The 16,821-nt window shown below is 48.7% G+C and overlaps 1 protein-coding gene across 7 annotated transcripts in view; it reads left to right on the top strand.

Moving 5' to 3' along the window:
* Nucleotides 1-16,821, top strand: part of CRTC1 (CREB regulated transcription coactivator 1) — a 55,955-nt gene that overhangs the window by 25,757 nt on the left and 13,377 nt on the right. For 2 of the 7 annotated variants that reach the window (XM_028714079.2, XM_028714077.2), the window contains exons 2-11: nt 3,036-3,152; nt 4,056-4,193; nt 5,106-5,167; nt 6,335-6,429; nt 6,806-6,891; nt 7,139-7,182; nt 8,462-8,682; nt 11,768-11,904; nt 13,235-13,492; nt 16,081-16,182. In XM_028714079.2, the coding sequence (XP_028569912.2) occupies nt 3,036-3,152; nt 4,056-4,193; nt 5,106-5,167; nt 6,335-6,429; nt 6,806-6,891; nt 7,139-7,182; nt 8,462-8,682; nt 11,768-11,904; nt 13,235-13,492; nt 16,081-16,182 (1,260 nt within the window). The remainder of the gene's footprint in view (nt 1-3,035; nt 3,153-4,055; nt 4,194-5,105; nt 5,168-6,334; nt 6,430-6,805; nt 6,892-7,138; nt 7,183-8,461; nt 8,683-11,767; nt 11,905-13,234; nt 13,493-16,080; nt 16,183-16,821) is intronic. The other 5 variants (XM_028714080.2, XM_028714081.2, XM_028714083.2 and 2 more) reach the window with 3 other exon arrangements.

Below are 16,821 nucleotides of genomic sequence, written 5' to 3' on the forward strand. Positions count from 1 at the left end.
CGTACGGGCAGGGGTACCTTTACCTTTTTAAATGCAATAAATAACAACAACAGCAATAATAAGAGAGGCATGCCGTGAATGTGCTCTGCCCATCCCTAAGTGTTGCAGCAGAACCACCCATAAGTAGAACCTCCTCCTCCCAAGGCAGTTTACCTCGGGGAGTTACAGGCGCTGGGCCCCAGCAAAAAGAGAATGCCTTCTTTTCTTGCGAGGCTCCCCCCCGCTTTGGCTCTTGGAAGCAGATTGCTGGAAGAGGCCGGCCTGAGCCAGCAACGGGCTGCTGTTCTCGTCTGCCTACAGGGTTCTCTGCGCCGCCTAGCCCTCAGCAATGGGCTGTGCGGATCGATGGGGCAGCGGGAGTCTTCTGTTTGCTCTGGGATGGGAAGGTGCGCCACGGCTGCCTCATTAGGTCCAGGGCCCGGCCTGGCAAGAGCAGCGCATCTGCTGATTGATAAAATGTTTCTGGCTCCCGGTCCGTTCCGCCCTGGCTTCCAGCGGCCCGTATTGATTACATTTCATTTCTTTTTCTTTTTTAACTAAGCTGCATTAATAATGTAAAAGCTCTTAGGACGTTTCTAGGCTCTGGGTGTAATTGGCAGGGGGCTGCTGGTCTGTGCGTGTTTGTTTTAATAGAGCTCCTGGTTATGTCTGCTTAAATGGCTTGCTTACAGATCCTGCGTAAAAATGGTCTGCTGATTTCAGCATGTTCCATATGGAAGGGCCGTCGCTCAGCTGCAGAGCACAAGCTTTGCATGCAAATGGTCCCAGTTCATCTTTAAGAAGGGCTGGATATTGTTGTTGTTGTTGTTATCCTGCCCTTTACCCTAAAGGAGACAGCTTACAACTCTTTCTTTCTTTCTTTCTTTCTTTCTTTCTTTCTTTCTTTCTTTCTTTCTATTATTTTTATTGTTATCCTGCCCTTTACCCTAAAGGAGACAGCTTACAACTCTTTCTTTCTTTCTTTCTTTCTTTCTTTCTTTCTTTCTTTCTTTCTTTCTTTCTATTATTATTATTGTTAGCCTGCCCTTTACCCTAAAGGAGACAGCTTACAACTCTTTCTTTCTTTCTTTCTTTCTTTTATTATTATTGTTAGCCTGCCCTTTACCTTTTGTTGTTTAGTCGTTTAGTCGTGTCCGACTCTTCGTGACCCCATGGACCAGAGCACGCCAGGCACTCCTGTCTTCCACTGCCTCACGCAGCTTTGTCAAACTCATGCTGGTAGCTTCGAGAACACTGTCCCACCACCTCGTCCTCTGTCGTCCCCTTCTCCTTGTGCCCTCCATCTTTCCCAACATCAGGGTCTTTTCAATTTATCATCATCATGATAATGTTACCAACTGGTCCTATTTTAAGGAGGGGAAGCAAAGTGCTTCCTAAACCTTTTGAGACTTCAGGAATGGTGTTTGTTTTTGTGTGGTTTAATTTGTGGATTAAAACCCAAGGCAAACTCAAAAAGACGCTCATATTTTCTTGAGCAGATTCTGGAGATCCTCTTTGCATCTGTGGGGACCACAAAGCTAATACGGTAACCATTCTGTGTTCACTGGCTGTCTGATATTCAATGGGTGGTTAGTATGTGAAATCTGTTTTGGACTGCAGCTCCCATCAGCCAGCAGGGCTATGTGTCCCCAGGGCTGATGGGAACTGTAGTCTGAGGCTTCTGCAAGGCACCAGGAAAGACTGACCTGTGTTATCACGACCTGTATATATTTGTGTTGCTTTCACCACATCTGCTGCTTCCAGCTTATATTTGCGCACTGGTGTGTTGAAGCTGATGATGTGTTTAAAAGGGGTTGTGGTATAAATCTTAATAATGTATAATATCCCCTCCCCTTCCTTTTTTGTCCAGTTAGTCAGGAACTTGGCGTCAGGATTTGGTTGTTGGGAATGGCGATGCTTCTTTCAGCATGGGCTAATGTTTCCCAAAGTGGGCAGTACCTCCCCTGGGGGGCAGTAGGGTTATCTAGGGGGACCCTAAGAGGCAGGAGGTTCTGTGGGGTGTAAATGCCTATCGGACTTTGAAAAGCTGGATCAAGTTCATCAGTTTTGTTGAATTAATAAAATGAAATTGTTTTGATTGGATATTGAATACATGTGCAATTGGTTTTGAATTTTACTGTTTTCTTATCTTCCTTAGTGGGTTGTTTCCTTAGTGCAAACTGCTATTCTTAATTATGCTTTGTGTAGGGTAGGGGGTTACTGGAGATGAGTTTGTGGAGCCGAGGGGGTGGGACCCCCCAAAAAAGTTGGGGAACCGCGGGAACACACTGAAAATGCCTCCTTGCTCCCGTCCTTCCTGTTCATGCCCGGGTCAGGCCAGAGGTAGATGTCTAGACCAGCACCTTCTTTTCCCTCCTCTGCGCAATTGGATGCCTCCATGCAGCCCACAAACTCAGGGACCAGAAGGCAGGACTCCCCCTCCTCTTGTTAAATGGGCATTCAGAGTCAAGCTGCCTCAGAAATGGGGCTGTTGCATAGTTTATATGGCATTTGATTGCAATAAGATGTTTACAAGATTCCAAAGCAAAGAAATGCAGTCCCTTCCAGAAAGTACAGCTAGTGGGCACCTGCTATATCTCAACGGGCATGCTGTTCCACAGGGCAGGAGCAGCAACACTAAAAGCCCGGCTGCAAGTTAGTATGGAGCAGGCTTCTCAGATCTTTGGAGCACACGGGAGAAGCTTTCCGGCAGTCCTCAGTGATCTACTGCTTGTGTAAGAGATAAGACAGTCTCTCAAGCAACCTGGTCTTTCAGTTATGTAGGATCTTGAGTATCAACACATTGAACTTGGCTCAGTAGCAGCCAGGGCGAGCAGAGCATTACAAGCAACCTAGCCCCTGCGTTCTGCACCAGTTGCATCCTCTGAACTAATCCCAAAGGTAAATCCATTGCAGAAATCCAACTGTGAGGTTGGTTGGGTACAACCTTGCCAGGTGCTTGGGTTCCATATCTCCTCCTGGCCAGCCCAGGATTGTTCCTTCCCCATCTGGAACCTGCACAGCTTAATTAATCTTCCTCTTTCTCTGTTTTCCAGCTACAGCTACAGAAAAACCAGTATTTGCAGTTGGGCCAGACCCGTGGCCAGTACTATGGAGGATCCCTGCCAAATGTCAATCAGATTGGGAGCAGCGCTATGGACCTACCTTTCCAGGTGAGGGTTGCCCTTTCTGCCCAAGAGCATCGTCAGATATTTCTCTTAATTTCTTTCCCCCCTCCATCTAAAAAGCAGTATCCAAATGCTGCACTAAAAGGAGCTGTATACATTATTTTGTCACTCATTCATAGATATCTATATATCTGTATATATCTAGATCTAGATATATGTGTATCCTGCACCTTCCTCCAAAAGAACCCAAGACATTGTGTATAATAATAATAATAATAATAATAATAATAATAATAATAATAATATGCCACCCATCTGACTGGGTTGCCCCAGCCGCTCTGGGTGGCTTCCAACAAAATATCAAAACACAAAAAACCCTCCAACATTAAAAACCTCCCTAATTGGTTCAGACACCTGTATTCAGGTCCCATAAATTGATATCAGTCTTCAAAGGTGTTTTGTTTTGTTTTTTGGTGTTTGTGCGCATGCAAATATTACGAGTAATATGAGTAATTCAGTTTTGAATGGCCACCTGTCCTGGATGCTTTAGCTGAGATTCCTGCATTGCAGAGGGTTGGACTAGATGACCCCTGGGGATCTCTTCCAGCTCTATGATTCTACGAATAATACCCCACAAATATTCCTGCTTGGTCTGTAGGAAATTATTAGCTACTATGCAGGAGAGAGGCCAAGCCTGTTTCTCAGTTTTGAAATACTATATAAAAGATTTGAAAGCGTTTGTAGTATCATTGAAACTGATGGACTTCAAGCGCACCATTATTCCTATGAAGCCAGGTTAAACTTTGCTAACCATATGCATGAAGGCAATTTGCCACACTGGTAGAATTGGAAGAGACCCCCCCCAGGGTCATCTGGTCGAATCCCCTGCAATGTTGTCACAGGGTTGTTTTCCCTGCCCTTTCACTGCCCATTTGCCTTTCTCTTTAGACTCCGTTTCAGTCATCAGGATTGGACACCAGCAGGACGACCCGGCACCATGGGCTGGTGGACAGGGTGTATCGCGACCGGAACCGCCTTGGCTCGCCCCACCGGCGCCCGCTGTCTGTGGATAAGCACGGCAGGCAGATATCCTTTGGCTCAGCATTGCAGCCTAGAGCATAGGAGGGGATGCATGTGCCTGGGAGATGTTTAGGAAGGTGCAGCTTATCAGTAGCTGCTGGGAACACACAAAAACCTGAACTGGTAACACATTAAAAATACACTGTGCACAAGGAAAGAGAGACCAGGAAGGAAGAGGAAAAAAGCAAGCTCAGGCGTCAGTTCTTTAAAAAGTAGTTCTGAGAATGGCTGTCTGGCCTAGAAGCAGCCCAGGGGCAGGAGGCACCTGATGAAGCTGGTCTTTCAGCAGAGGCGACTTAACGTGCCCTGCTTCCCATCTCTCCCACATTTAGGGCCCCTCTAGAAGCCCCCCTTTCATTCTGAGGTGGGATGTGGCGTAGCCCTAGTTAATTTTCATCTGAAAGGCCATGAAGCCATCCGTGAGAGAAGGATGAAGCAGTGCTTTGAGATCAGCTTTAGCCAGAGGGGAAGGGAAATGTCAGGCGAAAGGAAAGAAGGAGTGTGGTGGAGTCTCCTTCTTTGGAGGGCTTTAAGCAGAGGCTTGACAACCATATGTCAGGAGTGCTCTGATGGTGTTTCCTGCTTGGCAGGGGGTTGGACTCGATGGCCCTTGTGGTCTCTTCCAACTCTAGGATTCTATGATTCTAAGAGGAAGCAAGGCATTGAGAGAGGGAGAGAGAACAGAAAGCAAACACCGTCCGAACACCGTTTTGTAGCTCTTCCCCATTAAGTGCAGTGGGTTTCTTTGCAAAACTGGGGGCTTGGTGAAGTAGCCCTGTGCTGACCAAACACCACGTGGTGTCTGTGTGTAAATATATGACGCCCGACAAGGCCTGTCGAACACTTAAAACTTTTATTGCTGAAACTTTCCCAAGAAGCTCTGGATACCTTCCCTTCTTCCTTGACTGCCCGACTCACGTGGACAGCTGTCCGTATGGTACCGTCTACCTGTCGCCTCCTTCAGACACAAGCTGGAGGAGGTACGTAAGTGCTGATTTTTGAACTCGGGCTATTCCGTTTGCAAAATGTCCCCCGTTGATCCTCCTCCTGTCTAGCACGGTCCTGCTTTAAAAACTGCAGTTCTTTGTCGGGACAGGGGTGGGCAGGCGGGGAGAAAGAACTGCAAAGAGGGAGCCTGCAGGATCCGGCCATTGGCCCATTGAGTCCAGCCTCCTCAACCAGAGGCCCCGGTGGGAAACCCACGAGCAGGACCTGAGCACAAGTTCACACTCTCTCCTCTGGTGGCTTCCAGCAACTGGTGTTCAGAAAACGCCAGTTAGGGATGCTGGTGTTGCAAGATCCTGCTCTGAGCTCCCTTCATCCAATTTCTGCCCAGCTGCTCCTTATATGCAATTCTGGGCTGCATCAATAGGAGTATAGCATCTAGATCAAGGGAAGTAATAGTGCCACTGTATTCTGCTCTGGTCAGACCTCACCTGGAGTACTGTGTCCAGTTCTGGGCACCACAGTTCAAGAAGGACACTGACAAACTGGAACGTGTCCAGAGGAGGGCAACCAAAATGGTCAAAGGCCTGGAAGCGATGCCTTATGAGGAACGGCTAAGGGAGCTGGGCATGTTTAGCCTGGAGAAGAGGAGGTTAAGGGGTGATATGATAGCCATGTTCAAATATATAAAAGGATGTCATATAGAGGAGGGAGAAAGGTTGTTTTCTGCTGCTCCAGAGAAGCGGACACGGAGCAATGGATCCAAACTACAAGAAAGAAGATTCCACCGAAACATGAGAAAGAACTTCCTGACAGTAAGAGCTGTTTGACAGTGGAATTTGCTGCCAAGGAGTGTGGTGGAGTCTCCTTCTTTGGAGGTCTTTAAGCAGAGGCTTGACAACCATATGTCAGGAGTGCTCTGATGGTGTTTCCTGCTTGGCAGGGGGTTGGGCTCGATGGCCCTTGTGGTCTATTCCAACTCTATGATTCTATGATTCTATATATCTCCAACCACAGAGAGCCCATAAGGCAGCCTCTGTCCTGTTGTCGAACAACTCCTTTCATTAGGAAGTTTCCTCTAACATTTAGCCAAAATCCAGACAGACATCAAGCTAGTGATTTCCCGCACTCCTTTTCAAAGCCGGGTGGGAGGTTGGCCACTTTCCAGCTCTGATAGTTTTTGTCTGCCCTTTCTCAACCAGGACCAATTCAGATTCTGCCCTGCACCAGAGTACGATGACTCCCACTCAGGCGGAGCCTTTCTTAGCTGGGTCACAGGACATGCAGCAAAAAAGAGGTGAAGTATATATATCTGCTTTGTCTTTGAACATGGGAGGGAGGCGGAAAGGGCTTTTAATGAATAGTCTGAAACTTCAACCCCCCCCCCCCAAGCTGTAAATTACACAATGCAACTTACAACCACAGAAATAAGGTTGGTCCTAAAAATATACATATCGAAAGTCAGGTCAGTACACATAAAGGACCTTTTTTTAGGAAAAAGGAAGAACAAGGGAAAGCAACAAATATGCATAGACTTTCAATTTGTTGTTTTTTTAAAAAATGCAGTTTAGTTTTACCCGCTTGGGTCCAACGGAGTCTCATTTTCAGGGCACCTTTTGCTGATCCATAATGAGATTTCCCCCCCCCCCCACCTTTAAATTAATTTCTTGTAGTCTTACTGTTGGCCGTCCCAGGCATGGAGGAAGACACAGCGGATACAGAGAAGAACCTCTCGAAGCAAGGGTGGGAAGCTAAGAAGGTAAAGGCACTGATTCTGCCGCAGTGTGACATGCTACACAGCTACATAAACTTGTTCCAACCCTGGGGAAAGTTGGGTTTGCTTCTAAGGCTTAATTCAGAGCCTTCAGGGTAGCGATACCTTTTGGCTTATAAGCTCTCTTTTGAAAACAAGGTGTCCTGACAGCTCGTGATTAGATTCTGCAGCCTATATAAATGATGCAGAAAAGGAATGACTCTGTTTCTCTCTCTGTCTCTCTCTCTTTCAGACCGGATCCTCAAGGCCCAAATCCTGTGAGGTCCCAGGAATCAAGTACGTGAAAGAGTCGGGGTTGTTTGGTTTCTGCATTGGTAGGACACTTTGGCTGGCTTTTTTGTAGAAACAAAGGGTTATATCCCCCGTTGGTCATACTCTGAACAGACCCACTGTAATTGGTGAACATCCTAGGCTGAATTAAATTCAGAGGGGTCTGCTGTGAGTATAACTTAGTTGGATCCTTCCCCGTCGTCTGTTGTCCCTTCCTGTGGGTGTGCTGGGAAGAGTCATGTCGAATCATGAAGTTGGAAGGGACCCCAAGGGTCATCTAGCCTAACCCCCTGCAAGGCAGGAATCTCAGCTAAAGCATCCCGGATGGATGACCAACCTCTGCTTAAAAACCTCCAAGGAAGGAGAGTCCACCACTTTCCAAGAGAGTCTGTCCCACTGTCCATCAGAAAGCTCTTTCTAATGTTTAATCCAGGGGTAGGCAACCTAAGGCCCGGGGGCCGGATGCGGCCCAATCGCCTTCTAAATCTGGCCCATGGACGGTCCGGGAATCCGTGTGTTTTTACATGAGTAGAATGTGTGCTTTTATTTAAAATACATCTCTGGGTATGTATGTGGGGCAAAGGAATTCGTTCATTTCCCCCAAAAAATATGATCCGGCCCCCCACAAGGTCTGAGGGACGGTGGACCGGCCCACGGCTGAAAAAGGTTGCTGATTCCTGGTTTAATTGGAATCTCCTCTTTCTTGTAACTTGAAGCGATTGGTTGGGTCCCTACCCTCCAGAGCAGGAGAAAACAAGCTGGCTCTGTCTTCCATGTGACAGCCCTTTAGATTTTGGAAAATGGCTATTGTATCTCCTGTGTAACTGACAACAAAGAAAGTACAGTGTCATTGCTTTAGCAACTCTAGGAAATAGGTACAGTGGTACCTCAGGTTGTGGACAGGATCTGTTCTGGAGCTCTGGTCGGATCCCGAGGTTTCCGCAACTGGAGGGACCGCTTTTGCACATGCGTGCAGCGTGGTGAAGCGCTTCTGTGCATGTGCACACGGCGAAACCCAAAAAAATACTTCCAGGTTCCCCACATTCACATCCTGAAGGATATGCAACCGGAGGTGTGCACATCCAGAGGTTACCACTGTAGTTGCAACTCATTGGGGAGTCCTAAGAACAATGGGAGGCAAGGCTTAGTTGAGACATCGTGGGAAAGCCTAACTGTGGTGTGGCACGGTGCTTGAACTGAGATAACTATGTGGTCTTGGGCTATTTTTGTCTGTCAAATGGTTCAGTTTTCTCCCCCCCCCCCCCCGGTTTCTTCTTGAGCACAGCATCTTTCCGTCAGCTGACCAGGAAAACACTACCACACTTATCCCCGGCACTCACAACACGGGTGGCTCCCTGCCGGACCTGACGAACATCCACTTCCCCTCTCCTCTCCCGACGCCGCTGGACCCAGAAGAATCCCCTTTCCCGTCCCTCAGCAGTTCCAACAGCACCGGGAACCTTGCGGCCAACTTGACGCATATGGGCATCAGCACAGCCAATCAGGGTAAGGGGTGTTGCGGCTGCAGCTGCCCAGAATGACGGTGTGACTTCACTTCCTGTCCTGCAATGCCACTTCCTGTCTAAGCTCGCTGTTCACTGTTGCAAACCTCCTTTGTCTAGTTTGTCGTTCTGGGTGGAGGGAGATCTGAAAACCAAGCCCTGTCTTTGTGAAGTAATTCCATTTTACAGAAGGCCAAGCGTATCTGGCGATAGGGAGCGGCAGTTAGCAGGCGGAGGCCCACAGAATCATAGAGTTGGAAGGGACCTAGAGGGTCATCTAGTCCAACCCCCTTGGACGATGTTGGGCAGAGCCTGCTTCCTCTGAGGGTAGCAGAGCATCGGATACCTCCAAAATACAGTGCTTTAATTTTCTAAGACAACTTTCAGCCCCCTTTTTGGCTGTGCCTCTTATACCCATTTTGCAAATCGCTGTTTAAAAGTTCAGTTTCTTTCTCCTTGTCCCCTCATCACGGCAAACCTACGAAACCCAAACTTTTGGGGTAGAGGGAAGAGAGCCCCTGAGCTCCTTAGAAAGATGGTGATTATGATGATTTGTTTATTACATTTATATACCACCCTTAATCCAGAGATCCCAGGGAGGTTCACAACAGAAAAATAACAAAACAAGAATACAGATCATGCACATGTGGTCGAAACCAAGAATAAAAAAGAAAAAGAAGAAAAGGAGAGAAGCAGTGAGGAAGGGGGGAGAAGACTGGCAAAGCCCACATGGTGTGCATATCATGTAAACAGCTCTGAAGAGGGGGCCCAAATCTCAGGAAAGGTGTGCTTTTTTCATCTCCGGGCAAAAGTACCTTTTTCATACACTGCAAGATAGCAAAGGCCCTTCAACCAATCAGCTATTGGAGGAGTTGGCTAGTCCTCCCAAAACCACTAATCATCATCATCATCATCATCATCATATTTATACCCCGCCCATCCAGCCAGGTCTCCCCAGCCAGTCTGGGTGGCTCCCAACAGAGGACTAAAAACTGAATAAAACTAAAAACACTAAACACTTCCCTAAACAGGGCTGCCTTCAGGTGTCTTCTAAAAGTCAGATTCCTTGACATCTGATGGGAGGCGTTCCACAGGGCGGGCACCACTTCCGAGAAGGCCCTCTGACTGGTTCCCTGTAGCTTTGCTTCTCTCAGGGAGGGAACCGCCAGAAGGGCCTCGGAGATGGACCTCAGTGTCCGGGCAGAACAAAGGGGGTGGAGACGCTCCTTCAGGTATACTGGGCTGAGGCCGTTTAGGGCTTTCAGGGTCAGTACCAACACTTTGAATTGTGCTCGGAAACGTACTGGGAGCCACTAACGCATGCAAGTTCCAGGACGTTAAGATATAATGGAGTATAACATAGGATGGAAACCCTGTAGCTCATCTCAGAATGCGTAGGACGCCCTGTCTACACCTGGCACGTTCAGCATGCAGCGGGATGGAAATGAAGCTGCAGCCTCAGATGTAACCTGACTTAGCCCCTCTCCCGCTGCCCAGGGGGTCATCTTGTTTGGGAGTTGAGTTTATTAGGTTGCCAGGACAGCTGAGCATGGTAATAGTTCTCAGCCCATGCGGGTGGAGGGAGATCGTAGAGTTGTTGCCGGTCATTGCAGACCAGGCCTGGGGGGGACCTGCTGCCCTCTAGAAGTCGCTGGACTCAGCTCCAGTTGACGTGGACGGTAGCCAAGAGTGAGGGGAGTTTCAGTCTTAGAATATCCGTCACTGTAGGCAGTTCTGAAGAAGCTGCCTTATACAGAGCCCATAGAATCGTAGAATGTTAGGAGCTGGAAGGGACCTCCAAGCGTCATCCAGCCCAACTTTCTGCAATGCAGAAATCACAGCTGAAGAATCCCTGATGGATGGCCAGCCAAACCTGCAATGACAGAGTCCACTGCCTTCCCAGGGAGTCCAGATTGTGTATTTCGAAGTGTGTTCAGGGGTTTTTATTTATTATTATTATTATTATTATTATTATTATTATTATTATTATTATTTTATTTTTTTATTGGTTTTCACTTATTACATTACAAATGTACCGAAGCCAACACCATTTCCTCCCCTTCTCCCCATACATTTACATTTATATTTCTTCAATCCATTATATTATTCTTTTCTCCTCCCACTTCCCTCCACCCCCACTCGATTTCCTCCACATTATGCAATTTACAATAATCTTTGCATTCTACAGTCTTCTCAAATCGTCTATATATTCTTATTTTCTTTCCTTACTAATGTTTCTTCCAGTACTTCACATTTTAATCTAGGCATATTAGCGTATCTTTTTTTGAGCAATATTTTGCCATATATTCATCAAAACATTTCCACTCCTTTTTTAATTTTTGATTCGACTGATTTCCTATTACAGTGGTGCCCTGCAAGACGAATGCCTCGCAAGATGAAAAACCCGCTAGACGAAAGGGTTTTCCGTTTTTCGATGCGCTTCGCAAGACGATTTTCCCTATGGGCTTGCTTCGCAAGATGTAAACAATTTTTTTTGCTCCCCCCCTTTTTTCTAAGCCGCTAATAGCCTTTTAGCCGCTAAGCCTTTAATAGCCGCTAAACCACTAATAGTGCTAAGCCGCTAATAGGGTTGCTTCGCAAGACGAAAAAACCGCTAGACGAAGAGACTCACGGAATGGATTATTTTCGTCTTGCGAGGCACCACTGTATAGCAGTTAATTTTGACAAAATTAAATATTCTTTTAGTTTACAAATCCATTCCTCCTTTGTGGGTATAGTTTGTGACTTCCACCTAGCAGCAATCACTATTCTAGCAGCTGTACTTGCATATAGAAAAATCCCCCCCCCCCCGGTATCTCTTCGTCTATCAATCCAAGGAGATATGTCTTTGGTTTCTTTGTTACTGATATTTTCAACATCTCCTTTAGTTCTTCATGTACTACTACCCAAAATTTCTTAATTTCCTCACACCTCCACCACATCCGAAATCCAACCTGTGTTGGAGATGTGGTGGAGAAATAAGCGTGTTCAAGGTTAGCCTTGCCAGAACTACCCTTTGGCATGGGAACGAGTGACGGGAAGACCCCCGCGGGAGCCCGTGTGCTGATGTTTCCCTCCGTTTGCCGCAGGGATGACGACGACGCAGGCCTCTTCCCAGCAGCACCGACAGCCACCCACCGGCCCCCTTTCGCTGAACGCAGACTCCAGGAGAAACCAGCCCCAGCAGGTCTCCCCCACGCTCTCGCCTCTGTCGCCAATCACTCAGGTACGCAAGGGATGCGATGGGGGTCGCTTTTATTGGGAGCATGCTGTGGATTAGGCGGATGTGGCTTGGGTCTGGGGTTTCCATAATCCAGTGCTAGTTTTGACAGAAAGGCTGGCGCTGAAGAGGGGTGGCAGAAAAGATCTGATGTTGTTCTGAGTCACTGGTGCCAGCGAACTTTGTGGCCGAGTGGGGATTTGAACCCAGGTCTCTCTGGTCCCAGTCCAACACTCCAACCAGCGCACCACCATTGACTTGTCTCATATCCCAGCTCTTTATATCCTAGCCTTGGAATCGTTGAATTGTAGATTGGGAAGGAACCCCAAGAGTCACTATCAACCCTCTCCTCCACTTTGCACTCAGGGGCTCTATTTAGAAGATTAAATGATACCATAACATAGTCGATAGTGGAAGCTCCTGCATTTGATATAAAAGTAAATTCCCCACAAGTCTCCCCATTCTTGCGCCCATTTAGTATGACCAGGTCCAGCTTGTTAGAAAGACGCAATAGGCACAGACCTGCATATTTACATCCCTTGTCTTTTGAGAGTCTGGTGGGTATAAGATGGTTTTCTTCCACGATGGGTGGCGAGTCGTGGAAGTGTGCATATAGTGCTTCGTCAGACTGGCCAATTCTGGCATTAAAATCACCAGCCACTAGCACTGAAGCTGCAGGGGTTTGAGTCATCAAACCATCAATGTATGTTTCCAGCCCATGCCAGGTGTTTTTAATCAGCTGCTTGCCTCTTTGGGGGGGGGGGCGGGGAGATATACATTAATCAGTAGCAGGGTGAAGAATCTAATTTTCACTAGTAAGGCCATAGCCAGGTGTTTCAGTGTCTCTAACTTTACTAAGGACGCCCTCAACCTTGTAGATATTAAAATGCCTAGGCCACCCTTGACTCTCCCCCCTTTAGTGCTTGGGGATCCTGTGAGGGACATTGAGGAAAAGCCGTTAACTTCTAGGTCCCCTGTGAGCCATGTCTCCTGTAAAAATAACCCCAAGAGTCATCTAGACCAACCCCCTGCAATGCAGGAATCTTTTGCCCAACGTGGGGTTCCAGCCCACGACCCTGAGATTAAGACTCTCAAAGTTTATTAAGTGGCCCAGTGAGACCTCTGGGCACTTTGGAACATTTTAAACACACAAGCACACATATGTTTGAGCATCACTTATTTCTGCCAGGTGCTGGCTGTTTCCACAGACCACTGGTAGGGACCCCTGCTCTCAGACTGGGTCATCTGAAGGAGAGCGCCCTGGCCTCCCTGCCTGTCCTGTGACCCAGGGGAGGCTGTTCCTCACTGCCCTCTCCTGCCCTGTCCCCCTCCCCAGGCCGTGGCAATGGACGCCCTCTCCCTGGAGCAGCAGCTCCCGCCCTACCCCTTCTTTACCCAGACGAGCGCCCAGCAGCAGCAGCAACAGCAGACCCAGGTCGCCAGCGCTCTCCCGCCCAATGCCTCCCTGATGCAGACGTCCGGCCTGCAGCGAGGGGTGCAGCTGCCCCCGCTCTCCGTCACCGTCCCTTCCACAATCCCACAGTCTCCGCCGGGAAGCCAGACCCAGACCTCCATGGGGATAGACATCAGTTCGGTAAGCTGGACTGGGGAAGGGCTGGGCGGGCAAGGTAGGGAGCCCTGTGGGGTGTGGGTCTAGGTCTGGGTGGGTGTGCACGCGGAGGAATTGCAAGATCTCCTGGGTCATGCAGGAATAGGGCAGCGAGAAGTTGGTGCACAACCACCTTTGCAGAAGTGTTGGTCTGCCTTCTACTTCGCAGGTGCCTGACCTCTTTAGAACTTGAACTGCTGCTCTGTAGACAAAGCAGACGGCTTCCAAGCCCATTTTGTCAGTCACTGCTCCTGCTCCCGGGGGCCTCTGGGAAATGAGTTGCTACAGAGATTTCTCCAAAGGGTGCATGTTAGGAGAAATGACTGCAATTTCAAGGGGTCTGCTTTGGGCGTTCCTAAGCAGGCTTTTAGGTAACAGCTTCAAGGCAGAGGACAGGCCTGCCTCCCAAGTCCGGCCGTGCGCTCTGTTGTTCTGCTCGGGGTGACTTTCGGGGAGCCCTTGAGAGCTGCCAGCGCCCGTATATTTCCTTGTCTTGGCAAAAGGAAATGGGCATGCTGGCTTCTCGGGACATCAGCCTGAGTGGATTATCAGGATGTACAGGAAACTGTCATGGTGTGACAGCCTCTACCTCTACCCCAGCCTCTACCCCAGGCTTTTGGCTTGATCAAAGGCAGCTTCTCCTGGGGAGCCTCCCACCTCAGCCTCTGCCAACACCAGGCCCTCTCACTGATCTGGCATCCTACAGTTGTGCTAGCTGGGAGGGTGGGGTGGTTTTGGGAGTCGCTGCGCAGTGAATGACAAAGGCTGGGTTTAGTTCCTGGCTTCGAGCCTCAGGGCCCTCAGTGGATGGAGGTGTCTCACCTGCCTCACCTGAGCTTCCCACTGAGCCCCCACTGACCATAGAGGATGCAAGAGCAGCTTTGCTAATGTTTGAGCTTGCAGCCTTCCCCTTCTGCCCCCTTTCTGTCTTCCCCAAACTCCTCTTCACGCGTTGGAGCGGTTGGCGGAAGCGTTCGCTCTTTTTAGTGTTACGAAGCAGAGCTTGTGTATGTGTGGCTTTTCTTTCTTCTTTAAAGGCAGGGAACCAGAAAATTCTGCAGCCTTTCTAAACGATGCCAACTTCTTGACACCCTGCTTCTGAATTGGCTAGGGGTCCTCCCCAGCCCCGACCCTCAGGCCTGGGGCTCTAATCCACAGGAGGAGAGAGTTGCTCGGACCCTGTTTGCAGGTTTTGCTTGGGGGCATCTGGTTGGCCACTGTGAGAACAGGACGCTGGACTAGATGGGTCACTGTCCTGATCTGGCGGGCTCTTCTTAGGTTCACACACAGTTCCAAGCAACCCTTTGCACCAACAAGGTCTGTGTGTTTAACGTTTGACACTGAGGTTCCCAGGAAGTCCGAAATCGCACACACACCCTGTCCTTCGTCTCCTGGGATTTCAGTGCATGCATCCACGCCCAGCAACATCGTTGTTATTATTATTACTATTACTATTATTATTATTATTACATCCCCTGGACAAGTCAGGGGCAGGCAGGGGAGAAGCACCTTGCTGCAAGACAGGAGTGGAGAGTTTCCTGAGCGCAGATGTCCCCAATTCTAGATGCAGGTGTGAGAAAGCGAAAGACGGGGCTGTGGTCTCCGGAGTGGGCTGAGCCAGGCGCAAAAGCAGTGTGCCAGCCACACCTCTTAAGGTGGAGGAGAGGACTTACTGATGGCTACTAGCCGTGCTGGCAGGGTTCCCCCTTCATAGTCGGAGGCAGCCATCCTGCTGAATCCCCATTGCTGGAAACCGCAGGAGGGGAGACCTGGGGCTCAGACCCTGTTTGAGGATCAGGCCAATGGCCTGATGCAACAGGCTACTCTTTTGTTCATTAGTAGATGGGGGGGCACTGAAATTAAGCCCTGCATAGATAAATGTATGCACATTTATTCCAATGTAAATGCAAAGAAGTACCTGTGGCTGGGAGAAACTACAGGAGGGGAAAGTGTCCTTGTGCCCAGGTCCGGCTTGCGGGATCAGGCCAAAGGGGGCCCACCTAGCCCAGCTTCCTGTACTCTCAGTGGCCACCCAGATGCCCCCATGGGAAACCAGCAAGCATGACCTGAGCAGAATGGCAACTCTCCCCACCCGACACAGTCTGGTGAGGACAGGAGGCTAAGCTAGATGGCCTTTTGGCCTGACTCAGTGGCAGCGCTCTTCTTACGTCCATGCGGGTCCTTTCCCTCCAGGAGCTTTGGGGGAAGCCTGACTAGGAAAGGGATGTTTAAAAACCAGCTGTGTCTCCTCAATGCCTTTCCTGTCATTCTAAGGAGCAGAGGCATTTGGAACACAGCGTATGGTTCCTGGCTCCACCTTGCTCTCCAGGAAGCCGGGGAGGAAGTCCAGAAATGATTGTTCCCCCCACTTGTTTCTGTCCCTGATCTCTCGGGGCATTGTTTAACCGGTACTAGCTGACTCCCTGGGTGTTCATACAAGGGCTTTTCTTCCCTCCCATCTCTCTCCCTCTCTCTCTTTCTCTCCACGAAAGAACCCTGTGATTTCATCTGCCTTCTCTCCTTCCCCCTACCCTATTCTCTCTCTCTTTCTCTAACTCTGTGTCCTTCTGTAGGGTTCACTCCAGCAGTACCGCAACAATGCTGGCTCCCCGGCCAACCAGTCTCCCACCTCTCCTGTCTCCAATCAAGCTTTCTCTCCTGGCAGCTCCCCTCAAGTAAGGGACTGACTGCATCTGTGTGTGTGTGTTCTCTTTCTCTCTCTCTTTCTCTTTCTCTTTCTCTCTCTCTCTCTCTCCAGGCCTTTCGCTTCCATGCTTCTCAATGGGTCCGTCTTATTTTCTCTCTCCCCCCAATCCCTCTTAATGTCACATTGTCCAATTGTTAAATATATATCTTTATTTATTGAATTTCTATACCACCCTTCGTCTGAGGGTCCCAGGGTGGTTTACATAGTAACAGACAAAAACAATACCCCCCTCACTTCCAACTATGTCTAGATGAGTGCTTGCCTGTTTTTCAATAAGGCGTAAAAACAGGGTTTGCACTGAACCTGTACAATGCTGGTGGATTCATACTGCTTCAGCTATCACACAGGTTTTTCTAAATGTGCAGACTGTTTTGATAATTCAGGAGGTTTTCCCCCCTTAAAGCACACACTGATTTATATAAGTGGGTTTGAGATGACATGAGTTGAAAGGTGGCAACTTTCTGCTGTTAAGTTGTAAACAACACACTTCAGAGTACAAGGTGCAGCTTCTGGTTTTCTTCAGTATCGTCCATCACTGTTTTCTGCACTAAGTACAAATCTTACTCGGCTTCTCAGTGGTCACTGGAAGCGATATTGTATAATAACT

Source organism: Podarcis muralis, chromosome 18, assembly GCF_964188315.1.
Source record: "Podarcis muralis chromosome 18, rPodMur119.hap1.1, whole genome shotgun sequence".
NCBI classification, from domain to species: Eukaryota; Metazoa; Chordata; class Lepidosauria; order Squamata; family Lacertidae; genus Podarcis; species Podarcis muralis.